The 20658-nt window shown below is 41.8% G+C and overlaps 1 protein-coding gene across 5 annotated transcripts in view; it reads left to right on the forward strand.

The window, feature by feature from the left end:
* Positions 1-20658, forward strand: part of RAB27B (RAB27B, member RAS oncogene family) — a 140929-nt gene that overhangs the window by 110346 nt on the left and 9925 nt on the right. For 3 of the 5 annotated variants that reach the window (XM_039545091.1, XM_039545089.1, XM_039545088.1), the window contains exons 2-5: positions 13283-13454; positions 15236-15321; positions 17367-17470; positions 19350-19473. In XM_039545091.1, coding sequence (XP_039401025.1) covers positions 13302-13454; positions 15236-15321; positions 17367-17470; positions 19350-19473 — 467 coding nt within the window. In that variant the 5' untranslated portion in view covers positions 13283-13301. Of the gene's footprint in view, positions 1-1385; positions 1441-13282; positions 13455-15235; positions 15322-17366; positions 17471-19349; positions 19474-20658 lie in introns of those variants that run through there. The other 2 variants (XM_039545090.1, XM_039545092.1) reach the window with 2 other exon arrangements.

Genomic DNA, 20658 nt, shown 5'->3' on the forward strand with positions numbered 1-20658 from the left:
TTTATAGTGTATTATGAATGACCCTTAGAATAAAAGTGAATTTGAATGGGTAATTGTTGCATTTTTCTTTGTTTAACCACCACAATTAAAAGTGGTGTTTGTAGTTATGTGTATATTAATGTCTGAATTTAGACCCAAATCCTGCTGAATACTTGCATGAATAGACTCATTGTGGGGCTACTTGAATGAGTAATGTGAGCAGGATTTGAATCTTAAGATCTGCTGGCTTCTTTGCAAGTCTGTGTATTATAGTATGCGTTCTAAATTAATAAACTGGCCCTTGTAAATATTGGCATGTGATGTTGAAAGAGATGAATACAAGGTGTACTTTAGAGTGTCTTCCTTTTTTGTTGTTGGTGAGCTGTCAAAGGAAGTGCATTCGAACTTCTAAGTGTTGATGGTATGTTGTGTTTAAAGGGACACTTTCAATTGACAGTATATACATCTGTATCCGTGCTACAAATAACACCGTGGCTTATTAACCCAGAAGGAGTGAGAAGTCTGTTCTGATCGTAAAAAGCTTTTCACATGTGAAAGCCTATTGATTTCAGTGGTGCGTACATGTACTGAATTTCTGCCCTCCAGGGTCCCCAGTGCTGCCCAGTGAACCAAACTTACTGCTTGGTACTCTTAGGGACTTATTTTTGTCTTCTCTGAGCTTGGAAAATGACAAGAGATCCATTTCACTTTCAGATTGACAGGCACCGGAATGACACATTTGGATTGAAAGGGTTCCAGTATAGCGTGTGTGTGTGTGTGGTTTTGGTTTTCTTTATGTGAGAGAAGGGGCCCTGATTGTGATTCCCACACAATTGGATGCTGTTTCAATTCCAGCAGGTTGAGTATTCCTTCAGAAAAGATGACGGTGTTGGCTCATTGCAAAGGTTTTCAGTTTTATTTTGTGGGGGTTGATCATTTCCTTTTTGGCCACACACATGATTCCAGATGAAGTAGTTTTGAACTTGGTGTGATTGGTGGAAAAGGTTTTATCTTCAGTTTTGATCGCTTACCTTTCTGTTCTATCTAGTTATTCCCCTTTTCAGGAAGCAGCCCTGAGGCCATCCATGGGTAACTCAGACCCTTAAAATTTGGCTTCTGCACCTTCATCCTGTTTTGCAACCATTACCTCACCCTTTTTCTTTCCTTGGGGAAACATGTCTCAAATGAGGAAGAGAGAACTCTGGGGGGTTTTCAGTGCATTTTTCTTTTTTTAAAGCACTTCCATTCTGAACTAAGAATGAAGTTTGGGCTATATCCAAAGTCCAGGTTCTGACATATGCTACTCAAAACTCCATGAGACTCAGTCCTAGACACTGGGCACTTTAAAGGCTTTTTGAATGATGATCAAAGTTCTATTATGGAACAATCCTAGTAGCAGTTGGTTACACTTATCTGCTAGGATCTGGTTTGTGGTAAGGTACTTACTTCAGTGATAGAAAGGTAGGGAAATCCCTTTGCCAAAGTGTGCCTGAAAACTGAAATCCATCTGGAAAGTTGCTTGTCTCATTGAGTGGCGCATAAAGAATAACTATTGTGCATATGCTATATGGAATTTACCAATTCTCCTGTATTTTGCAGGAGTTTTAAATTTAGCTTGTGGTGGGGAAGAAGAAATAACTTGATGTAATTTCAGAAGCAAATACAATTATCAACTCTTGAATAGCCTTCCATATTTTTTTTTCTCAAGGCGCTACTTCTCCTGCTTCTGAATGGGAAGAGTAGAGGAGGATTCTCAGTAATACTTTATTTTCTATTAGTTTTGCTTGGCAAGGGGAATCCAAGACTATTCCTCTTAGAGACTTGCTCTAGGGAGGATGTTTGCATAAGCAGTCTCTAATCCTTCTAAATCCATCCTCTCCCAGGGCCTGTTTATTTCAGTCACTAGATGGAGCTACTAGTCATTTCCAAAATTACTGTTGGCTGGGATTTGCAGACATACATGTAGTGCACATTTCATCTCTGAAAGATGCATCTCATGGTAAAGCTGATGACTTAAGGCAAAAGGACAGGGTAAAATTTTGGAGATCTCTTAAACGCCAAGAGCTTGAGCAAATACATTATACATACCCTCAACCTTTCATTTATGTGGCTGACTCTCACAGGCTGCCATCCTCGGTAGAACTCCAGCAGTGTTGCCAGTGTCACTCCCACAGAAGGGATAGTGCCCCACTAGCACACTTAGTGCCCTGTACCCATATGTCTAATGGGAATTTATCCAGCTCTCTTAAGAGCCAATCATGTTTATGCAATAGATTCTTGTTTGTGCCGCTCTTCCCTGATCTCCCACTAATGACAAACACAAGATCTCTTGTTTTTTTAAGAGCTCATTTTTTCCTGCTGCTCTAGGAATACGCTCTGCTTAGTGACATCACAAATAATTACTGCAGGGGTTGAATATTAAGAGATCCTGTCTTCACACACATCCCTGTTAACAGGGAAAAAGTGACCGACAGAAAATCTGATAAGTACATTTATTTCTTACATAGACATTTTTGTTTTCAAAGTCTCTGAGATACCAGGTGTTTACTATTAGGTTCTTGGCAGCTTCTGTGATGAGGGTAGGAATAATCAATATACATGTACAGTCTTAATTGGAAGAAGAAGAAAACAAATTGGTAAGTGTTCCTCCCTGTACCTCATTCCCTCCCTTGCATAGAAAAGCAGCAATATGGGGCACCTGCCGTAATCCTGTGCAGTCCACTAGGGAACAGTCTGGTTCATCCAGAAAATATAGTTGATTGAATCCTGCTTTCTCTCACTACAGAGAGAGACGTAAGAGTAGCAGTACTGCAACCCCCCTACAACAACCTTGAAATACCTTCCCCTTCACACACACACACACCCCTCTTATTTTTGGGTCAGGATCCCTCCAATTACAATACCATGAAATTTCAGATTTAAATAGTTGAAATCATGACACTTGCTATTTTTAAAAGCCTATGACCGTGAAATTTACCAAAATGGGCCATGAATTTAGTAGGGCCCTAAGCATGAAGGGCTGGAGGAATGAGGCTGGCTGGGAAAAATTAGTGCCACAGCTTTCATTTTGTCTGATCTCAAACTGAAAAAGTAAAATTTTTCAAATATTGGCAAATTCTTGTAACAGTTTGGCTACATTCCCAAACCTACACATAGTCTTTGACCACAAGCTGGCTTTTTAAAAGAAATTTTGAAATAGCCTGGATAATTTGAACAGACTGACCCTTTTCACCTAAATTATGTGGTTTGATTCAGCTTTGTTTCAAATTTTCTGTAGAGCATTGGGATCAGAAAGCACTCTGACAGACTAGCATACACAAATAAATGAATCAAGACACCAATTTCTTTAATGTGGCAAAGTACAACAGCATGTTAACCATGCCTTGAAACAGATATTTGAAAAAGCACTCTGCTTCAGCTACAATGATGGATCTACACATCCATGCATAAAAGGAGCAGATATCCTCCGTTTGCAATTTTTATAGCCCAGCCTCCAAGATATTCAATTGACTTATTTGAAGCAGTATCATCTACGTATTGTAAGTAATCATGATCCAACGCAGATGCTCTGGAGTATCTGCTGACAAATGGCAGATTTTCAATTATCTGCCACACTACAGTTAGGGAAAAATCAGTAATCAAGACTGGAGAGGATGATGGGCTGGATGAGAGCCTTAGCTGTCTGTACAGCAAGAAAAGATCTGTTCCCTCCTCCACCTTGAATTAGACTTAGTCTGAGTGTGGCAGGGGATGGGGAGTGTCAAAAATGACATGCACCCCTCCCTGGTTACTGGCCTGATTGACAGGAGGGTTTTGGAGGAAAGGTAAGGGGGTCAGTTTGAGGCATGTTAAATTGTTTTAATTGACAGTATGCCATCTGGGAGGAGATGTCAGGGTGACAAGCTGAGAGATGGAATTGGCTAGAAGGAGAGATTGCATGGTGAGGAGTAAAAAGTGGAGCTGAGTCATCTGTATATAGGTGCTAGCTGGAAGCTGTGTGAGCAAATGAGACAGCTAGACAGGATGTAAGGGGTGGGAGGGGGGAGTTTGGGGGAGGAAGGGCAGGCAAGGTTTCACTGAATGGAGGAGGGCAAGAGATGTTGAAGGAGCAATTAGAGAGGTGTTAGGAAAACCAGAGAGGCTGGTCTGAGAAATGCCGCACTAGTGGAACAGGGCATCCAAGAACCATGTCAGTGACTGGGAAGGAGCTGGAGGAAGTTACAATAGATCTTATTGACTTTCTTGTGTGAATGAGAGAGGAAAGGGAGTTGAGGAGGGAATCCACTAGGTAATATGTGGAAATATGGGTGGGTCAGTGATGTGGCTCTCAGCCCTGGGTTTTAAATGCTGCAGTTCTAATACTATAACACTGCTACTGACAGTACTGGGATGAGCTCAATGAGGTTGAAATGCTATGGTTCTTGTACTGGTCTCTGCAATAGACAAATAGAGTTGTACTATCCCATGTGTACCACGCTCATTTATCACAGGTCAGGGAGACGTGACTCAGGAATCGCGATTCAGACATAAGGCCATGCCTCCCCAAGTTATTCATGAGTGACCGGTGGAGATCTACTATTAATCACTTCTCTCTAAATACTGTTCAGAAAAAGTGAGTTAGTTAAGCTGTTTTTAGTTCAGGGGAAATAACCATCATCCAGGTGCACCATTGAATGTGTCTGACCTTTGGTGTTATCTAGCACTGCTGGTGAGGTTATACAATTATTGGCTGGCAACTCTTAGAGAAGACCTTTCTCATAAGAGACAATCCATTAGGTTGTTTATACTGTGTAATATCAAAACACAAACCATGCACATTAAACCAAAGTAAAAACATTCCTTGTTCTGAGTGCACTCCACATAAATGCACTGTAGTAGTGCAACTGTAGAGGCAAACCAAAGTGGATTTGTAAAATACGGTGTGCTCAATCGAATACATTTAAGTACTTTAAAGTTGGTGGTGTAGAGACTGAGTTGACAGGTTTAAAGCAACCTTTAAAAATACAATTATTCAGGACAAATCTTGAATAATTCTAATCAAGGAATGCAAGGGCTGCCATTGGTCTGGGATATAGAAAACTTCAATGCCATAAGATTTTAATTAGCACAACAAGCAATACAAGTGTTTGATGGTTTGTTAAAATAGCCTTTGGACACACGATAGAAGTAGGGAAATCTAGTCTGTCATTGGAGACCGGATAATCATGCTTCAGAAGAAGGTGTAAAACTCCCCATCAAACAGCTAATCAAGCTGCCTGATTTTAAGATATGTTAACTTGAGGAGGAAATTTCTATCTGCAGCAGGGATGAATTTTTAGCCCAGTGGTTCCTGTTTTAAAGTGTGAAAAAACAAAACAGTAATATATTGGACAAACGATCATGTTTCCTCTTTGTCTACAGAGGTTTATAGTAGATTGGCTATTAACTCTGCACTCAGCCAGTCCTTTTCCCTGATGTGATGGCGGATGGTGGTTGCTCAGTTTTCTTATTGTTAGGACTACAGCTATTGAGGTGTGTGTGGTGTGTTTCCCCCCCCCCATGCTTTTATAGACCTGTGCCCTCAGTCAACACAGCCTCTAGTGTGCTTATCAGTAGACTTTGAGTGGAGATGACCTGATGCCACTGGTAGTGGTCTCCCATATGCATTCCTGTCAGTAGACCCATAAATTTAGTTTTCACACCCAGTTTGATAATCTGGTAGTATCTTTTGTCCAGCACCTGTAGATCCAATGCATTCTGACAATCAAACCCCAAGTAGTAAGTTGTAGTTCCATCCGTGTACATTTGACCATTCACTTTGTACACTGAAATCTTTTTATTTGATAGAGAAATTTAAAACACTCCTTTCAAGCAACATGACGCTCGGGACTAATGCTGAGTCTATAGATTATGATAAATCGTTTTCAATGCTCTATTCTGCCTGATCGAAGATTCAGCTCTGTAAGCCAAGGCCAAAGTTGGGCTTATGAGCCTCTAATAAATGGCTCAGAATAGTGGAGAACAGAGCACCACAGTAGGTGTAGTCAGGACTGGCTCTACCATTTTTGCTGCCTCAAGCAGGGAAAAAAAAAAAAGCCGCCTGGACTGCCAAAGCATGCGCGCGCGCACACAAAAAAAGCCGCCCGGATTGTGCTGCCCCGAGAATGGATGGAATGCTGCCCCTTAGTATGTGCTGCCCCAGGTATGTGCTTCCTCTGCTGGTGCCTGGAGCCGGCTCTGGGTGTAGTACACAAAATTTGTACACAATAGGTGTCGAGTACACACAACCTCTACTTGAGTTTGTGAACGAATAATGGCCACTCCCAAGTTGCCTTTCTTTGCTTTATCTAATAGGTGACGTGAGATTATGGTTGTAAAGAACAGTACTTCAGGCCATGTAATTCTGCTCCATATTTTGAATGCGTGCTAGATGAGAGAAACTCTATGTGGAATCTCTTGTCATGCAATTGGCTTGTTGTACTCTGGCAAGAACTAGAATGATCCAGTGAATTCTCTGCAGTGTACAGCACACAGACAGCTTGGTGTCTCCTTTGAATAGACTGTCACAAAAAGCTGACGCTGCTAGACTTAAAAATTCTTTTGATCTTTCCAAAGTCGGAAGATGCCAAATAGCCTCTTGCAGCCGTTGGGCTGCTTCGTATTTGTCAAAGAGCACGTATGTAGGCGAAACTGTATTGTATTCGGGAAGCTCTCACAGCCATACAGATAACAAATGAAAACACATTGAGTTTCAGGTTGGTCAAAATTTGTTAGTTAAAGCAAGCTGGCACTTCCTTATTCATGTACCAAGGGCAATAGATTCTGTTCTTATCAAAACTACTGGAATTACATTGGTGCAAATAGGAGTATCTGAGCACAGAATTCGACCCAGGGAATCCAGCGCAGATGCCATGGTGATGCACGCAATACAAGAGTTTGAATAGAATAGAACCTCTTCTACACTAAGGATTCACTAAACCCCATTCATAAGGAAGCAAAAGCTTTTACTTATGAAGAGTACGAAGATTGAGAGGCAGTGTAAAATGGCTTGCACATACATAGTCTTTCATGTCATGATCTCAAAGCATTTTACAAAAGTAGGTATGTACATATTGTTACCCCTATTTTATTTATCAGCCTCTTAAGGGATTGCCAACCTGATTCAAAGTAAAAATAAAAAAAAACACATTGCATTTACTATAAAAGTAAGAATAAAACATATCTGATAACAATAGGCCCATATCATTTGTGCGTGTTAGAGAGGTTGATGGAGCAGACCACAGGGAATGGGGAACAAGATTTCCTTTGCTTTAGATCGCAATAGAATTTTCAATGCCTTGTGACCCCTCCCCCCCACTCCTCATTTGCCTTTTGGGACCCCTGGGGGTCATGGCCTTGGAGCTGAGGAACATTGTTACGGATAGTTTCCCTGCTGCTTTAAATACCCAAGATAATGCAACCAGTCCTTAGCAGAACTTGGAATGCAATCCAGGTCCACTGAATCTCAATTCACCCCTGTTTTCACTGCTAAACTATGGTGCCTCAAATTTGAAGTTGATGCTAATCTGAAGATTTGATTTTTATTCTTTTTTTTTAATTTGTCAGATTTGGGACAATAGCCAATGTCTAATTTTCATAAGTGCTTCTTTGAAAGAACAGATGGTTCACATGTTCACCATCTTGCAAAACTGCAGTTTCTTAGCCATCAGGCACATACGCTAGTGTAGTATTGACCAATTAAGAGTTCACTGTCTGGTTGCAGGACTCTCTGGGCTTGCATCCTGCAAATTAACCACAACAGAGGGCTAGTTGGGACCCCAATTGGTCAGAACTACTGTTAAGAACTGCGATCATCTCTTTCCCCAAGCCAGTAAGAGCCATGGCTACTAATAAATGGCACTTGATCTTTGCATACCACCCTCATGCTTTCACCACACTGTGTCCTGCTGCCCAGGACCTGCTGTGGTTATTCATCAGTACAGAAAGATGCTAGACCTTGTAGTGTACATCTGAATGGCTCAGGCAGGAACCAGTGCCACCGAGTGCTGCATCTTTTCCTGTTGCTTGGGGGGAGTTCCTGGTATTGAGGTTGCCATCAGCATAAGGAGAGAGAGCAACTGAATGAATAAATAAAAAGTGGCAGGGAGAAGTATGATGAAGTAACTAATATACCTCCTAGTTCTGGGTAACCATGTCCAGCAACTCAGGTTACTGCAAAGAAAGCAAAAGAGCAGTTTCAACCAAGGGCAGATAAGTAATTAACCTTAGGAACAATTTACTGAGGATCGGGATGGATTCTCCATCACTGGCAATTTCTTAAATCAAGATTGGATGTTTCCTGGAAAGAGATGATCTAGGAATTATTTAGGGGGAAAAGTCTATGACCTGTTAGACAGAAAGTCGGACTTGATCACAATGGTCCCTTCTGGGCATGGTTTCTATGAAAAGAAGAGGAGAATCAGTCAGCTCCTATGAATATTTTTGATGTTGACCTCAAATTCTATAACTAAAGCTGTACAAAACATAGCACTTTGGAGATTTACTGTACTACTTTCATGATGATTCCTGGCATACTGTAGTTCCTGTCCTGGTTTGGAGAATAATACTTCTGTTGGCTTCGCAACCATCCTTTCCTCTCTGCTGAAGCTGTATTTGGGTTCCCCAAATGAACTCTGCCAACCTGCAAAGGCCCTGCTGTGTAAGTAACAAGATTAGACCGCTGTTGTGTGGGGCAAAGGAAGCCCCTCAGAAGTGTTACTGTTGCAGCTCTTTGGTTCTAAGAGCATCTGCTCGGTGCAAGCCGAACAGGCCTGGCAGATCTTGTTCAATGGTTCTCACTCTTGCATGACTCTGTGCTATCCTCCTATAAATTAATGATTTAAATATTCGTAGCAGAGGTGTATGATGATGCAGCTTCCATAGATCTAGTCCATTGGTCTCTTTAGACATAGAAACACAACATTAAATTCTGAGCATTTATATTATAAATGATAGTTGGTTTTGTGTTAACATTACCTATTTGGAGTCTATGCAAAATTCTTACCTACCTTCAATACCTGAATAACTTACCATATGTATACACGCTCCCTAAGCAAGTAACTACCTGAACATATGACCTTCCTCATGCCATTCATAGAATCTGAATCATAGAATCTCAGGGTTGGAAGGGACCCAACCAGTAATAAGGTTTTAGTTTAATAAATACTGTTGGTTTAATCATTTTTGTTCTTTTTGGCGGGGGAACGTAGAGGGAGAAGCGGGAAGGTAGGGAGTCGAGCTGAGTGAACTATTTCTGTTTGGGTACTGTGACGTTATCTGACTAGAGTATGACCATGCAAATCCTTGTTGCTACCACTGTTGTATAATTGCAATGAATCTTCTATAAAGTGTGACGCATAGCTTGCAAGCTGCTTAACCCTTTCTGGCCAATTGACCCAGATTGAACCCTTAGACATTTTGGTAGATAATATTTTGTGTTTTTGTGTGTTTACATATATATTGTTAGAGGTTAACAATGTAATGAAACAGTCCCTGTCTGCTGTATTCTGTTAATTCAGGTTTCAGAGTGGTAGCCGTGTTAGTCTGTATCAGCAAAAAGAGCGAGGAGTACTTGTGGCACCTTAGAGACTAACAAATTTATTTGGGCATGAGCTTTTGTGGGCCAAAACCACTTTCCACTTCATCAGATGCATGGAGTGAAAATGTGCCAGCAGTGTCCCTATGTACATAAGAACATAAGAAAGGCCGTACCGGGTCAGACCAAAGGTCCATCTAGCCCAGTATCTGTCTACCGACAGTGGCCAATGCCAGGTGCCCCTGAGGGAGTGAACCTAACAGGCAATGATCAAGTGATCTCTCTCCTGCCATCCATCTCCATCCTCTGACGAACAGAGGCTAGGGACACCATTCTTACCCATCCTGGCTAATAGCCATTTATGCACTTAGCCACCATGAATTTATCCAGTCCCCTTTTAAACATTGTACATGGACACAAATCAGATGTCAAGAATTATAACATTCAAAAACCAGTTGGAGAACACTTGAACCTCCCTGGACATGCAATTACAGACCTAAAAGTTGCAATTCTTCAAAAACAGACTCCAACAAGAAACTGCAGAACTGGAATAATTTGCAGACTATTCAAGCCTAATTTAATGGTGTCCCGTTTGTTGCATTTTGATTTGGTCATTTTAGGGTGCTTCTTGGCTTTTATACTGGCCAATTCCAAAATGGAATGTCATTTTGAAATGAAATATTTTGACATTTTTGAATGTCACCTTTTTTTTTAATTAGCCAAAACTATTTGAATTCAGCACCAATCCAAGAAATACTTCAGTTTACCCAAAATCTATATTTTTAAAGTTTTAAAAAAACATTCATACTAAAAATTTCACTCATCTCTAGTATACACCACTTGAAATCTACATGACAGACACATTCTGTCCATATAACCATGCCAAAGAGTAAACTTGGCTTTAGATGTGTTCTTGCATTTAGTAGTGACCTTTGGACAATTTCTTACTGAAATTTAACTTTAAATCATGGAGTAGCAAAATAGACCACCTCCTACCAATGTGCGTAAGTATAGTACTGATCGTATCATCTGATCACGTACAGCAGTTGAGCTCTGAGATGGAGTCTTTTTCCTGTTGACTGTCTCCTTTGATCTTGAAGATACACATTTATTTCTTGTATTTGGAAAAGGAAAACACTCCCCCCACCTCCCGGGATTTTGGAACATGAAGGTAAATCCGGTTTTTAAGCTAAGATGAATTTTCACACACACCCTCCCATGAAGCATCTGTAGAACAGGCCACACAACTTGTACAATACAGAGGAGTTTACAAAGCCATTTGTAGGAATAATCCAACAATCTAGAGGAATGTTTTGATTTTAGCCTGGAAGGCCTATTGCATACCAAATCACCGAGAGAAAAGAATGCCATTTTCCTCTGTTACCCAGTTACATTCTAAGTGATGTGAAGAAGACTTAGTTTGTGTCTGACTTTCCTACAGCACTGCTGATTTTTAAACAGTGTAAACCTTAGCAAGTGGGAGCTTCTTCAGTGTGAAGATTGAGTACAGATGGCATATCCGTTGAACAATTAATAGGATTATTATTGTCTATAGGATTAGAGGAATTTAAAGAACATGCAACTACATCTGCATTACCTTTTTTTTTTTTTTTCCTTTACTGTAAAATAGTGGGTTGACAAGAAGCTTGTATCCCTAAGTTTTGGTGTTACCCTGTGGGTACCAGAAGGTACCTCTCTCTTCTGTCTGTGGCACATTATAATCTAGTCCAGGGGTTCTCGGACTTCACTGCACTGTGACCGCCTTCTGACAACAAAAATTACTTCTCAACCCCACGGGGGACTGAAGCCTGAGCCCCACCGTCCCAGGTGGTAGGGCCAAAGCCTGAGCCCCAGCGCCCTGGCTGGAGTGGGGGTCAAAGGCAAAGCCCCAGGGCTTCAGCCTGAGGCAGGGGGCCTGTAACCTGAGCCTTGCTGCGCAGGGCTGAAGCAGTGAGCACCAGCAAGTCTAAGCCAACCTAAGTGACCCCATTGAAACGGGATCGTGACCCACTTTGGGCTCAAATAGCAGGTCAGGAGAACTGCTGGTCTAGTCTCTTGTGGGCTGTAATACTTTGGTATAATGTTGGTTGATGGGTTTAGTGTGCAGGTGCTGCATGGGGGTGGTGGCCTGTGACATACAGTAGATGATCTGGTGGTCCTTTTGGCCTTAAATTCTGACTCAATTGAGGTGTTTGAAAGTATAAGTGAAATTTTGTCCCAGCCTCCTCCAACTCACAAGATTTAAAAATTAGACTCGCTTTGGCCATGCTCTAAAACTTTTTTTCAAACTAGGATTTGAGTTCTCATGTAACATGGGCTGAAACAGGGTTTCTCAAACAGGAGTCGCTGCTTGTGTAGGGAAAACCCCTGGGGGGCCGGGCCGGTGTGTTTACCTGCCCCGTCCGTGGATCCCACTGGCTGTAGATCACTGCTCTGGGCCAATGGGAGCTGCTGGAAGCGGCGGCCTGTAAGTCCCTCAGCCCACGCCGCTTCCAGCAGCTCCCATTGGCCCGGAGTAGCAATCTGCGGCTAGTGGGATCCGCGATCGGCCAGACCTGTGGAGGTGGCAGGTGTAAACACTGGCCCGGCCCGTCAGGGGCTTTCCCTACACAAGCAGCGACCCCAGTTTGAGAAACCCTGGGCTAAACCCTAAAACTAAAGGCTTCCTTCCTCTACTCTCTTCCTATGTAAACATTTTAGACCATCTTGAGTACAGACAATAGCAATTAATTAATTCAGTCAAATGAACAAAAGTTGTTTTAAAATTTAAGTATACTAAGAATTCATTTGTTGAACCCAGTTATACTTCTGGCTTTAAAGAATTAGACAACTTCATAGAGCAGGGGCAGGCAAACTTTTTGGCCTGAGGGCTGCATCGGGTTTTGGAAATTGTATGGAGGGCTGGTTGGGGGAGACTGTGTGTGCCTCCCCAGACAGCCAGGCATAGCCTGTCCCCATCCCCTATCTGACCCCACCCCACACTTCCTGTCCCCTGACTGCTTCCCATCCAATTCCTTCTCTTTATTCCTGACTACCTCCTGCTGCCCCCATCCACCCCTCTCCTTCTCCTTCCTGACTGCCCCTCCAGGACCCCTACCCCCATTCAACCCCCCTGTTCCCCACCCTCTGACTGCCCCAATCCCTATCCATACCTCTGCCCTGACCACCACTCCAAAATCCCCTGCCCTCTATACAACCCCCCACCCCAGCTCCCTGCCCCCTTACCACACTGCCTGGAGCACCGGTGGTTATCAGCACGGTGCTCCAGGCTGGAGCCATCCATGCCACCACGCAGCACAGAGCACTAGGTCAGGCCAGGCTCTGCTGCTGTACTGCCCCGGGAGCTCGTAGCCCACTGCCTGGAGCATTGCGCCAACGGCGGGGTGAGCTAAGGCTACGGGGGAGAGGGAATAGCCTCCTGGGGCAGGAGCTCAGGGGCCAGGCAGGAGGGTTCTGTGGGCTGTAGTTTGCCCACCTCTGTCATAGAAGATAGGTCCATGAGTGGCTATTAGCCAAGATGGTCAGGAATGCAACCCCAAGTCCCTGATTCTCTGATTGTTAGAAGCTGGGACTGGACAACAGGGGATGGATCACTCAAAATTGCCCTGTTCTGTTCATTCTCTCTGAAGTATCTGACATTTGGCCACTGCCAGAAACAAGATACTGGGGTAGTTGGACCATTGGTCAGACTCAGTCTGGCTGTTCTTATGTTTATCACCATTTTAAAACCAGTTCTTCCTCTCTCTGCAGGTTCATAAAGATCAGCACTATGACTGATGGGGACTATGACTATCTGATCAAACTCCTAGCCCTGGGGGATTCTGGGGTTGGGAAGACAACATTCCTTTACAGATACACGGACAACAAATTCAACCCAAAATTCATCACAACAGTAGGAATAGACTTTCGGGAAAAACGTGTGGTAAGTTTTTCTCAAGTCATCAATGTCTTCACTTCTTCCAGTTTGCAATAGTGTTGAGAATGTGCTTTACGTTAATGTATAGCATTCGTCTTACTAAAAGGTTTAAGGTGTGTTGAGAATGCCTTTTCAGCTTTAGTTTCTAGCTTGAGTCCTGTCAAAATTAGAAGCGAGTGAGGGAGAAGCTGCCCTCAGATGGCTACCTGGTATCCTAGTGGGGTATTATCTATTTACATTACATTAGCACCAAAGGCCTCCAGTGGGGCCCCTTGTGCTTAGCTAGCTGATGTACACATTACAGAGACCGCCTCTGCCACAAATTAGTTTGCGGCCTAAAGAGAGAAGGTGACAGGAAAAAATAGAAGGGGAAAGAGCACAGCAAAAGTGTCTTGCCCAAGATCACATGCCAGGTAAATAGTAGAACTGGAAGTAGAACCCATGTCTTCATACTCCTGCCCAATGCTCAGTCAACTAGATCTGGGGTTGGCACGCGGCCCATGAGGGTGATCCACCGGCAGGCCACGAGACATTTTGTTCACATTGATCATCCGTAGGCACAGTTCCCCGCAGCTCCCAGTGGCCACAGTTCACCGTTCCCGGTCAATGGGAGCTGCGGGAAGTGGCAGCCAGCATGTCCCTGTGGCCCATGTCACTTCCTGCAGCTCCCATTGGCCAGGAATGGTGAACCGCGGCCACTGGGAGCTGCAGGAGGCTGTGCCTGCAGATGGTCAATGTAAACAAAATGTATCATGCCCCGCCGGCGGATTTCCTTGGTGGGCCATGAGTCGAAGGTTGCCAACCCCTCAACTAAATACTGCCTCCCAAGGTGTCTATAGCACAAACTATTGACGACTTTGACTCACTTTAGTAATGTTGCTGTAGATTGAACTATCTTCATGCCTCCTATAGGTGGCCCTTTCAGGCTACAGTTCTACACTTGTAGAACAGAGTGGGTACTGTGGTGTATTTGTTCCTTAATGTTAAATGGAAGATAACAATCTTCCATGCTGTCAACCTGATTCCTTTCATGTGTACTAACATTCATTGCCACTGTTTTTAATAGAACACAACTATTGTGCATATCCACAAACCTTGACAAAAATGGATTTGTATTTATTTATTTTTTTAATTGCACAATGTAGGAAACAAAGTTCTGCCTTCAGATAAGAATTCTCTTTGCTTGCTTGAAGCACAATAGCAATCATAATAAAGCATGGGATCAGAAATCTGGGCTCTGTTCCTAGTTCTACAACTGACTTGTTCTCTAATCTTGGATGTTAATACTTGCCTAACTCAAAAGGAAGTGCCTAAACTCACTAGGGTATGTAAAGGGCTTGCATGGCATTGCAAAGTGTTTTGGACGCATTAACCATAGCCAGAATGGAGCATTTACAAAAAGCAGGTCTTCAATGCACAGCAGACCATATTAAAGAAATTAAATCTAGGAGGTGATTTGTATACGGAGATGAGCAGAATCAGGGTCTAAATGACAGTATACCCAATCATCTTCAGAAGACAGTATTGGTTTTCTGGTTTTGAAATATTGTTTTGTGAGAGGCCCTTTGAAGTGGAATATTCGTGAATGTGAATCTCTGTAGCAAGTATAAGCTATATTTAATAAACCGACTTATTCTCCGTTTGTGTGTTGAAGAATTTTTTGTTTCAGTACAGCACTCTGTGCTAAGGGCAAAATTTTAGTAATAGGGAAAGACATTCATAAATTAAGCAAAAGACTTCTTGTGTATTGACTATACAATCAGCTGATTCTACTCTGTGTTTGTCAGATATACAATAGCAGAGGACCAAATGGATCTCCAGGAAAAGCCTTTAAGGTCCATCTACAGCTCTGGGACACCGCTGGGCAGGAAAGGTAATGTACAGAGTTCAGGATCTCATATCCAGTTAATCAGAATCCTATTATTTTTTTCTAAAATTTAGACAGGTGAGTCAGAAAACACTGATCTTCTGTCACGGATTTTGGTTTTGACAACAAATGAAAATCCACCTCTTGTTCCTGAAGGAGAATTTTTAAACTGTTGCTGTTTTGCTGTGATCATACTGAAATACTCTATTCACTTCTTTTGTAAGCTTCCCCCAAGCTACCCTGGAGTAGCAGTAAAGTTCATGGTGGTTTGTTAGCATATAGTATATAGCTTGGCCTACTCTTGATTAAATATTGGCTGTGCCTAGAGACAGGAAGTGGGGAAAGGGAGGGAAATCAGTCATGTAACAGGAAACAGTATTGAGGCACTGGAGTGGGAAACAGCCTAAAACAACTCATTAAATGGAGAAAGGGAAACCATGAGTACAAGCTGTCTTCATGCTTCTAAAAGCATCCTGAAAGCACTGAAGGAAAATTGCTTACGGCAAAATTCAGTGGATAGGAGAACAAAATCAGACCTGAGGAAAACAAGTGTCTGTGCCTTTGTGTGGCTTCCACACCTGGAAAGACTAATTTTGGTTTCAACCACCATGCTTCCCTTTCAAGCCCTCCTGAAGCACATAGGCTCTGTACCCTAGGCCTCCCTTGAGAGAGGTCACAAAATAAATGACTGGCAAACAAGGAACTGGATGCATGCTAAATGTCACAGCTAAAGCACCTATCCCTGTGTCCATAGTCTGTGGTCTAAATTATAAGTTCCTCAAAGTCTTCATACTTCAAGGTCCTTGTCTTCATACTTTTTTTTGTAGATCGCAAACACACTTACTGTGGCACTATATTAAAATTGACCTCTATTAAGACACACCCATTTTTCTGATTTGAACCTGTCCCATTGTCTCTTTGACAACCACATTTAGCTATACTGTATAAAAGGCATCACTTCTACAAAAGAGATCTTATAGTGGCACTCATGCAGCTAACTTGTCATTGGGAAACCTCACGCGTGTGGGGCTCTCTTCTGCAGCAATAGTTTGCTTTAATTTTGATGCATGTGCCCTGGGGTATCTATCTACCACATCTGCTACTGATAGATGTGCCAGATTATGTGGTGGCTTAAGACAGAGCACCAAATTCCATTTTCTGTTTTCTAGCTCTATATGAAAGTTTCTTAATGTGTTTTGGTTTCCTAATTTATTTGAGACTCTGGCTTGTAGTCCTGTGGCAGCAAACTGGGGCTATATTTTGGGTGCTGGGTCCATGGCTTTGTGGAAAACCTGCAAAACGTTTGGTCTTTGTGCATTCAGAGATGACTCAAGTTTCATTTGAGCTCAGCTTGTCAACCACAGGTAAATCAGGGCCTCTGTAGATGAGCTTCCCAGTAAACTGTTTTTATTCTAAACTATGATTAAATGGCCAGATACTTCTAACATGGCAGAGATGAAAGGTGGTGGTTAACCATCAATTTCCTCACAATACTCTTCTTATGTTCATCAGTTGAACCGATTTTGTGTCCCAGTGGTTAGGGATGCACTCAATGCATATGTATTCTTGTGATTAAAAAGCAACATGTTAACTTTTAGGCTAGTCCAAAGAACAGAGAATTTGAACTAGAAAGGTGGTCATTGGCAACTTAACATTCTCACACATCTAAGCATCCTCTGGTAAATTACACCCACTTTGATAAGTAACTACGGATAGCTACGATAAACCTAGCCAAAAGGAGGGCCACAGGCTTTTGACTATTATGAGAACATTTGACTGATAAATTGTGCAACTTCTCTGGGTTTGGATTTTATTTTTTTAAAACTGCCTGTTGCAAAAGAGATTCAGTAAAGTGTGGGTTGTTGTGTGAGTGGTTTGTTTCCCCCCCCCCTTGTATCTCCCCTTGGATGGATGGTGGGGTTTTTTTGGGTGGGTGGGTGGGTGGGTGTGTGTTTTGTTTGCTCCAGTAAGTCATTCACTAAAAATGATTACCTAGTAATTTTAGAGGTCAGTCTGTGTTAACAGAGCTGCGTATTTGTTCCTTTCTTCAGATTTCGAAGTCTCACCACAGCATTTTTCAGAGATGCCATGGGTTTTTTATTAATGTTTGATCTCACCAGCCAACAGAGCTTCTTAAATGTCAGAAACTGGATGAGTAAGTAAAACAGAACAGCTTGCATGTTTCCGATAACTAGCAGCTTCTTGTGTTTTTTAGGATACTGTATATTGCATGTTTCCATTTACGTAATGTTAATTTCAAAGAGTGGTCCAACATTTTTCAGGTGGTCATAAACCTATGGCTTGGGTAGGTGGGCTCTGAAGTCCCACCTCTGGAAAATTACATAAACTTGTTAAACTTCAGAGCATTCTGCAAAGCACATCTATTCCTCTGGCCTTTTCTGGGATGGGTTGGAGGTTGTGTGAAGAGGTTTGTGGTGATCAATTTTTCAGACTTTTAAAAGAAAATCAGTCATACCATATATGTGCTTTATTATGATTTTATGTACTGGTTATGGACTGTTACATTTTGTATTATCACTATTTGGGCTGTGTTGCATTGTACTGTTTTTTTTTACGTGTATTTTTATTTGTATAAAGGATATTTATTGGTCTTTAATACAACACAGTGGCTAAGGTTTGATTAGGTATTTCATCAGATTTTTAAACACAGCCTACCAAACAAAATGAGAAATGTGTATTTTAGGCATATTTCAATTGAGGGGTTTTATTTTATTTTATTTATTTTTGCAAGGATGCAGAAGCAACATGTGAGAGAAACTGAAGCGAGGGTTGAAACAAAATTGCTAGAGAGCATGGACCATCCTGATTTTAAAATAAAGGTGTTTAAAAGATAGGGGTGTGTGGGTGTGTAATCCTGTCCAGTACTGCTTAAGCTACTATAGTGGAGGAAAAAACATGCAAAAGGTGACCAGACTTAATTTCAGGTTCTGTATAATTCAAACTTGTTGGTTGTTAGTAAACTAACTTCTGCATGCTCGTTGGGAGTATTCTGGCCTGTGTGTACAAGAAGAACACTGTGAAAGACAATATCAGACTACAAATAAATCTCTTCATAGTAAGCTATAGCTTTATTAATAGAGATAACAATAGCCATACTCCCACTTCAGTCCGCTGTTTGGCTACTGAAAAGTTAATGCATTGGATTCTATCTGCTTCAGTGGTTCCTTTGCCACACTGCTCCTCTAAATTTCTTCCACGTATTAATATATACTGCAGCTACTCATTTCTTCTTACCCCCAATTTTTTGACATAAGAAAAGATAAGCGTAAGGAAATTACTTAAATATTGAAACCAGTGAATCTACATAGTTATATCCCAGCTGAAGATTTGGCCTCAAATTTCTAAACAACTGCTTGTGAAAAGCATTTGGAATTTATTTCTGTGATCTCCTAATGGGCAGGGCCGGCTCTAGACCCCAGCGCGCAAAGCGCGCGCTTGGAGCAGCATTTTACTGGGAGGGTGGCAGGCGGCTCTGGCGGACTTTCCGCAGTCATGCCTGCGGGAGGTCCACTGGTCCCACGGCTCCAGTGGACCTCCCGCAGGCGTGCCTGCGGATGCTCCACCGGAGCCGCGGGACCAGCGGACCATCCGCAGGCACGTCTGCAAGAGGTCCCCCGGAGCTGTGGGACTGGCGTGCTTAGGGCGGCCAAATTCCTAGAGCCGCCCCTGCTAATGGGTTTCTTTGAATAGGAAAATGTCTGTCCATACTAAAGGAAACCTAACCAAAATGTACTGATGTCTACTTGTAGACTGAAGTACTGTATGTAGAACACATTTTTGCATTTAATTCTCCTCCTTTTTCTCTAGGTTGTATGGAGGGGAAGTGAATAGTTCACTGGAAATAAATTCCTAATCACATCTGTTCCATTTTCCCCTGTAGAAATTTACTTTAATGAGCCAATGTATTATGAAATGTCCATATGGTACAATAATTCATTTTTTGGGAGTTTTTTTGTTTTTTTTTTAAATCTTGGCATTTCAATACTTTTTACTCTAGGTGTTTTTTTTGTTAGGTCAACTGCAAGCCAATGCATATTGTGAGAATCCTGATATAGTATTACTTGGTAACAAGGCTGACTTATCAGATCAGAGGGAAGTCAATGAAAGACAAGCACGAGACCTTGCAGATAAATATGGGTAAGTAAATTGTGATGGAAAATTACTCCAGCTGATTTCTACATCAGTGTAATGTTTTTAAAACCTAAATGGCCACCATGCCGTTTTGAAATTTGGGAAACCAGTTATATTGGTTAGAGATTTACAAACATTGAGATGCTATAGAAATTAGTTTGGTGTCCAAAATCTTCTCCAGTGCTGCCCACCCCGTCACACTTTGAAATGAGTGGTCCACATGTTTCCAAATTTGACAAGTTAGATAACACTGTAGAAGATGAATCGTGTTATGGCGTATTGATGCTTAAACAAAATATAATTACTACAGAGCTACATTCTAATTCAGCTGGTTAGTCCTGAGAACTAGGACAAAAAATGTCAAAAGCATATGCCCTAAAACTCTCTGTGAGAAGGACTGCATGGCTAAAGAGACTGGTAACATGCTCTACCCTTCATGATTGCACCTAGTGTCCACAAGATCTTACAAGTGGAGAGTGTAATGCACTCATGGCCTCAACTCCTTTTCTATTGGACAATTTAGAATCGTCATATTTTTGCATGATCACGCCCTGTACTATTTTTAAAAAAAAATTTAATTTTTTTTAAGATGAGCAATGATTAATACAAGAAATGCCCTCTTCTAATTACAGTAAATTTGGTTAGAATTTTGGGGATTCATAGCATGAACATTTTATTAAAACTAACTTACGTTGTTTGAACTGCCTGCTAAACTCAGAAAATAGCTCTGAGTGTGTCTCATTAAATAGATAAAAAATGTCACTTTTTCCCCCCTGAACTGATTCACTAGGGCTTAATGTGGCTATTCACAGAGAATTTGAGCCAAAAAAAATGAGGAAAGTTGAGGGACTACAACAAGCAATCAGACAAAAAAATCTTATTTAGATACATGAGAAGTAGAAAACCTAAGAATTGTCCTTAGTCAATGAAGGCGTAAGGACACTGCAGTGAAGTGAAAGGACTGCATCAACTTGCATAAGAGTATTTGGGGGAGATCAATGAGATATTAACAAAGATTTGAGGGGTCAAAAGTGGGGGCACTGGAGCAAATTGCCCTCTAGTTCTGTTGCTTTTTCTAACAAGTAATGATCATTCTTCTGAATTCCAGGTTGGATTTAAGAATGAGGCAGCTAAGCTGCGTGCATAAATAGACAATCTCTTTTGAAATAGCCACTTGACTGGGGAGTAGCA

This window comes from Mauremys reevesii, linkage group 6 (assembly GCF_016161935.1).
Source record: "Mauremys reevesii isolate NIE-2019 linkage group 6, ASM1616193v1, whole genome shotgun sequence".
Taxonomy (NCBI): Eukaryota; Metazoa; Chordata; order Testudines; family Geoemydidae; genus Mauremys; species Mauremys reevesii.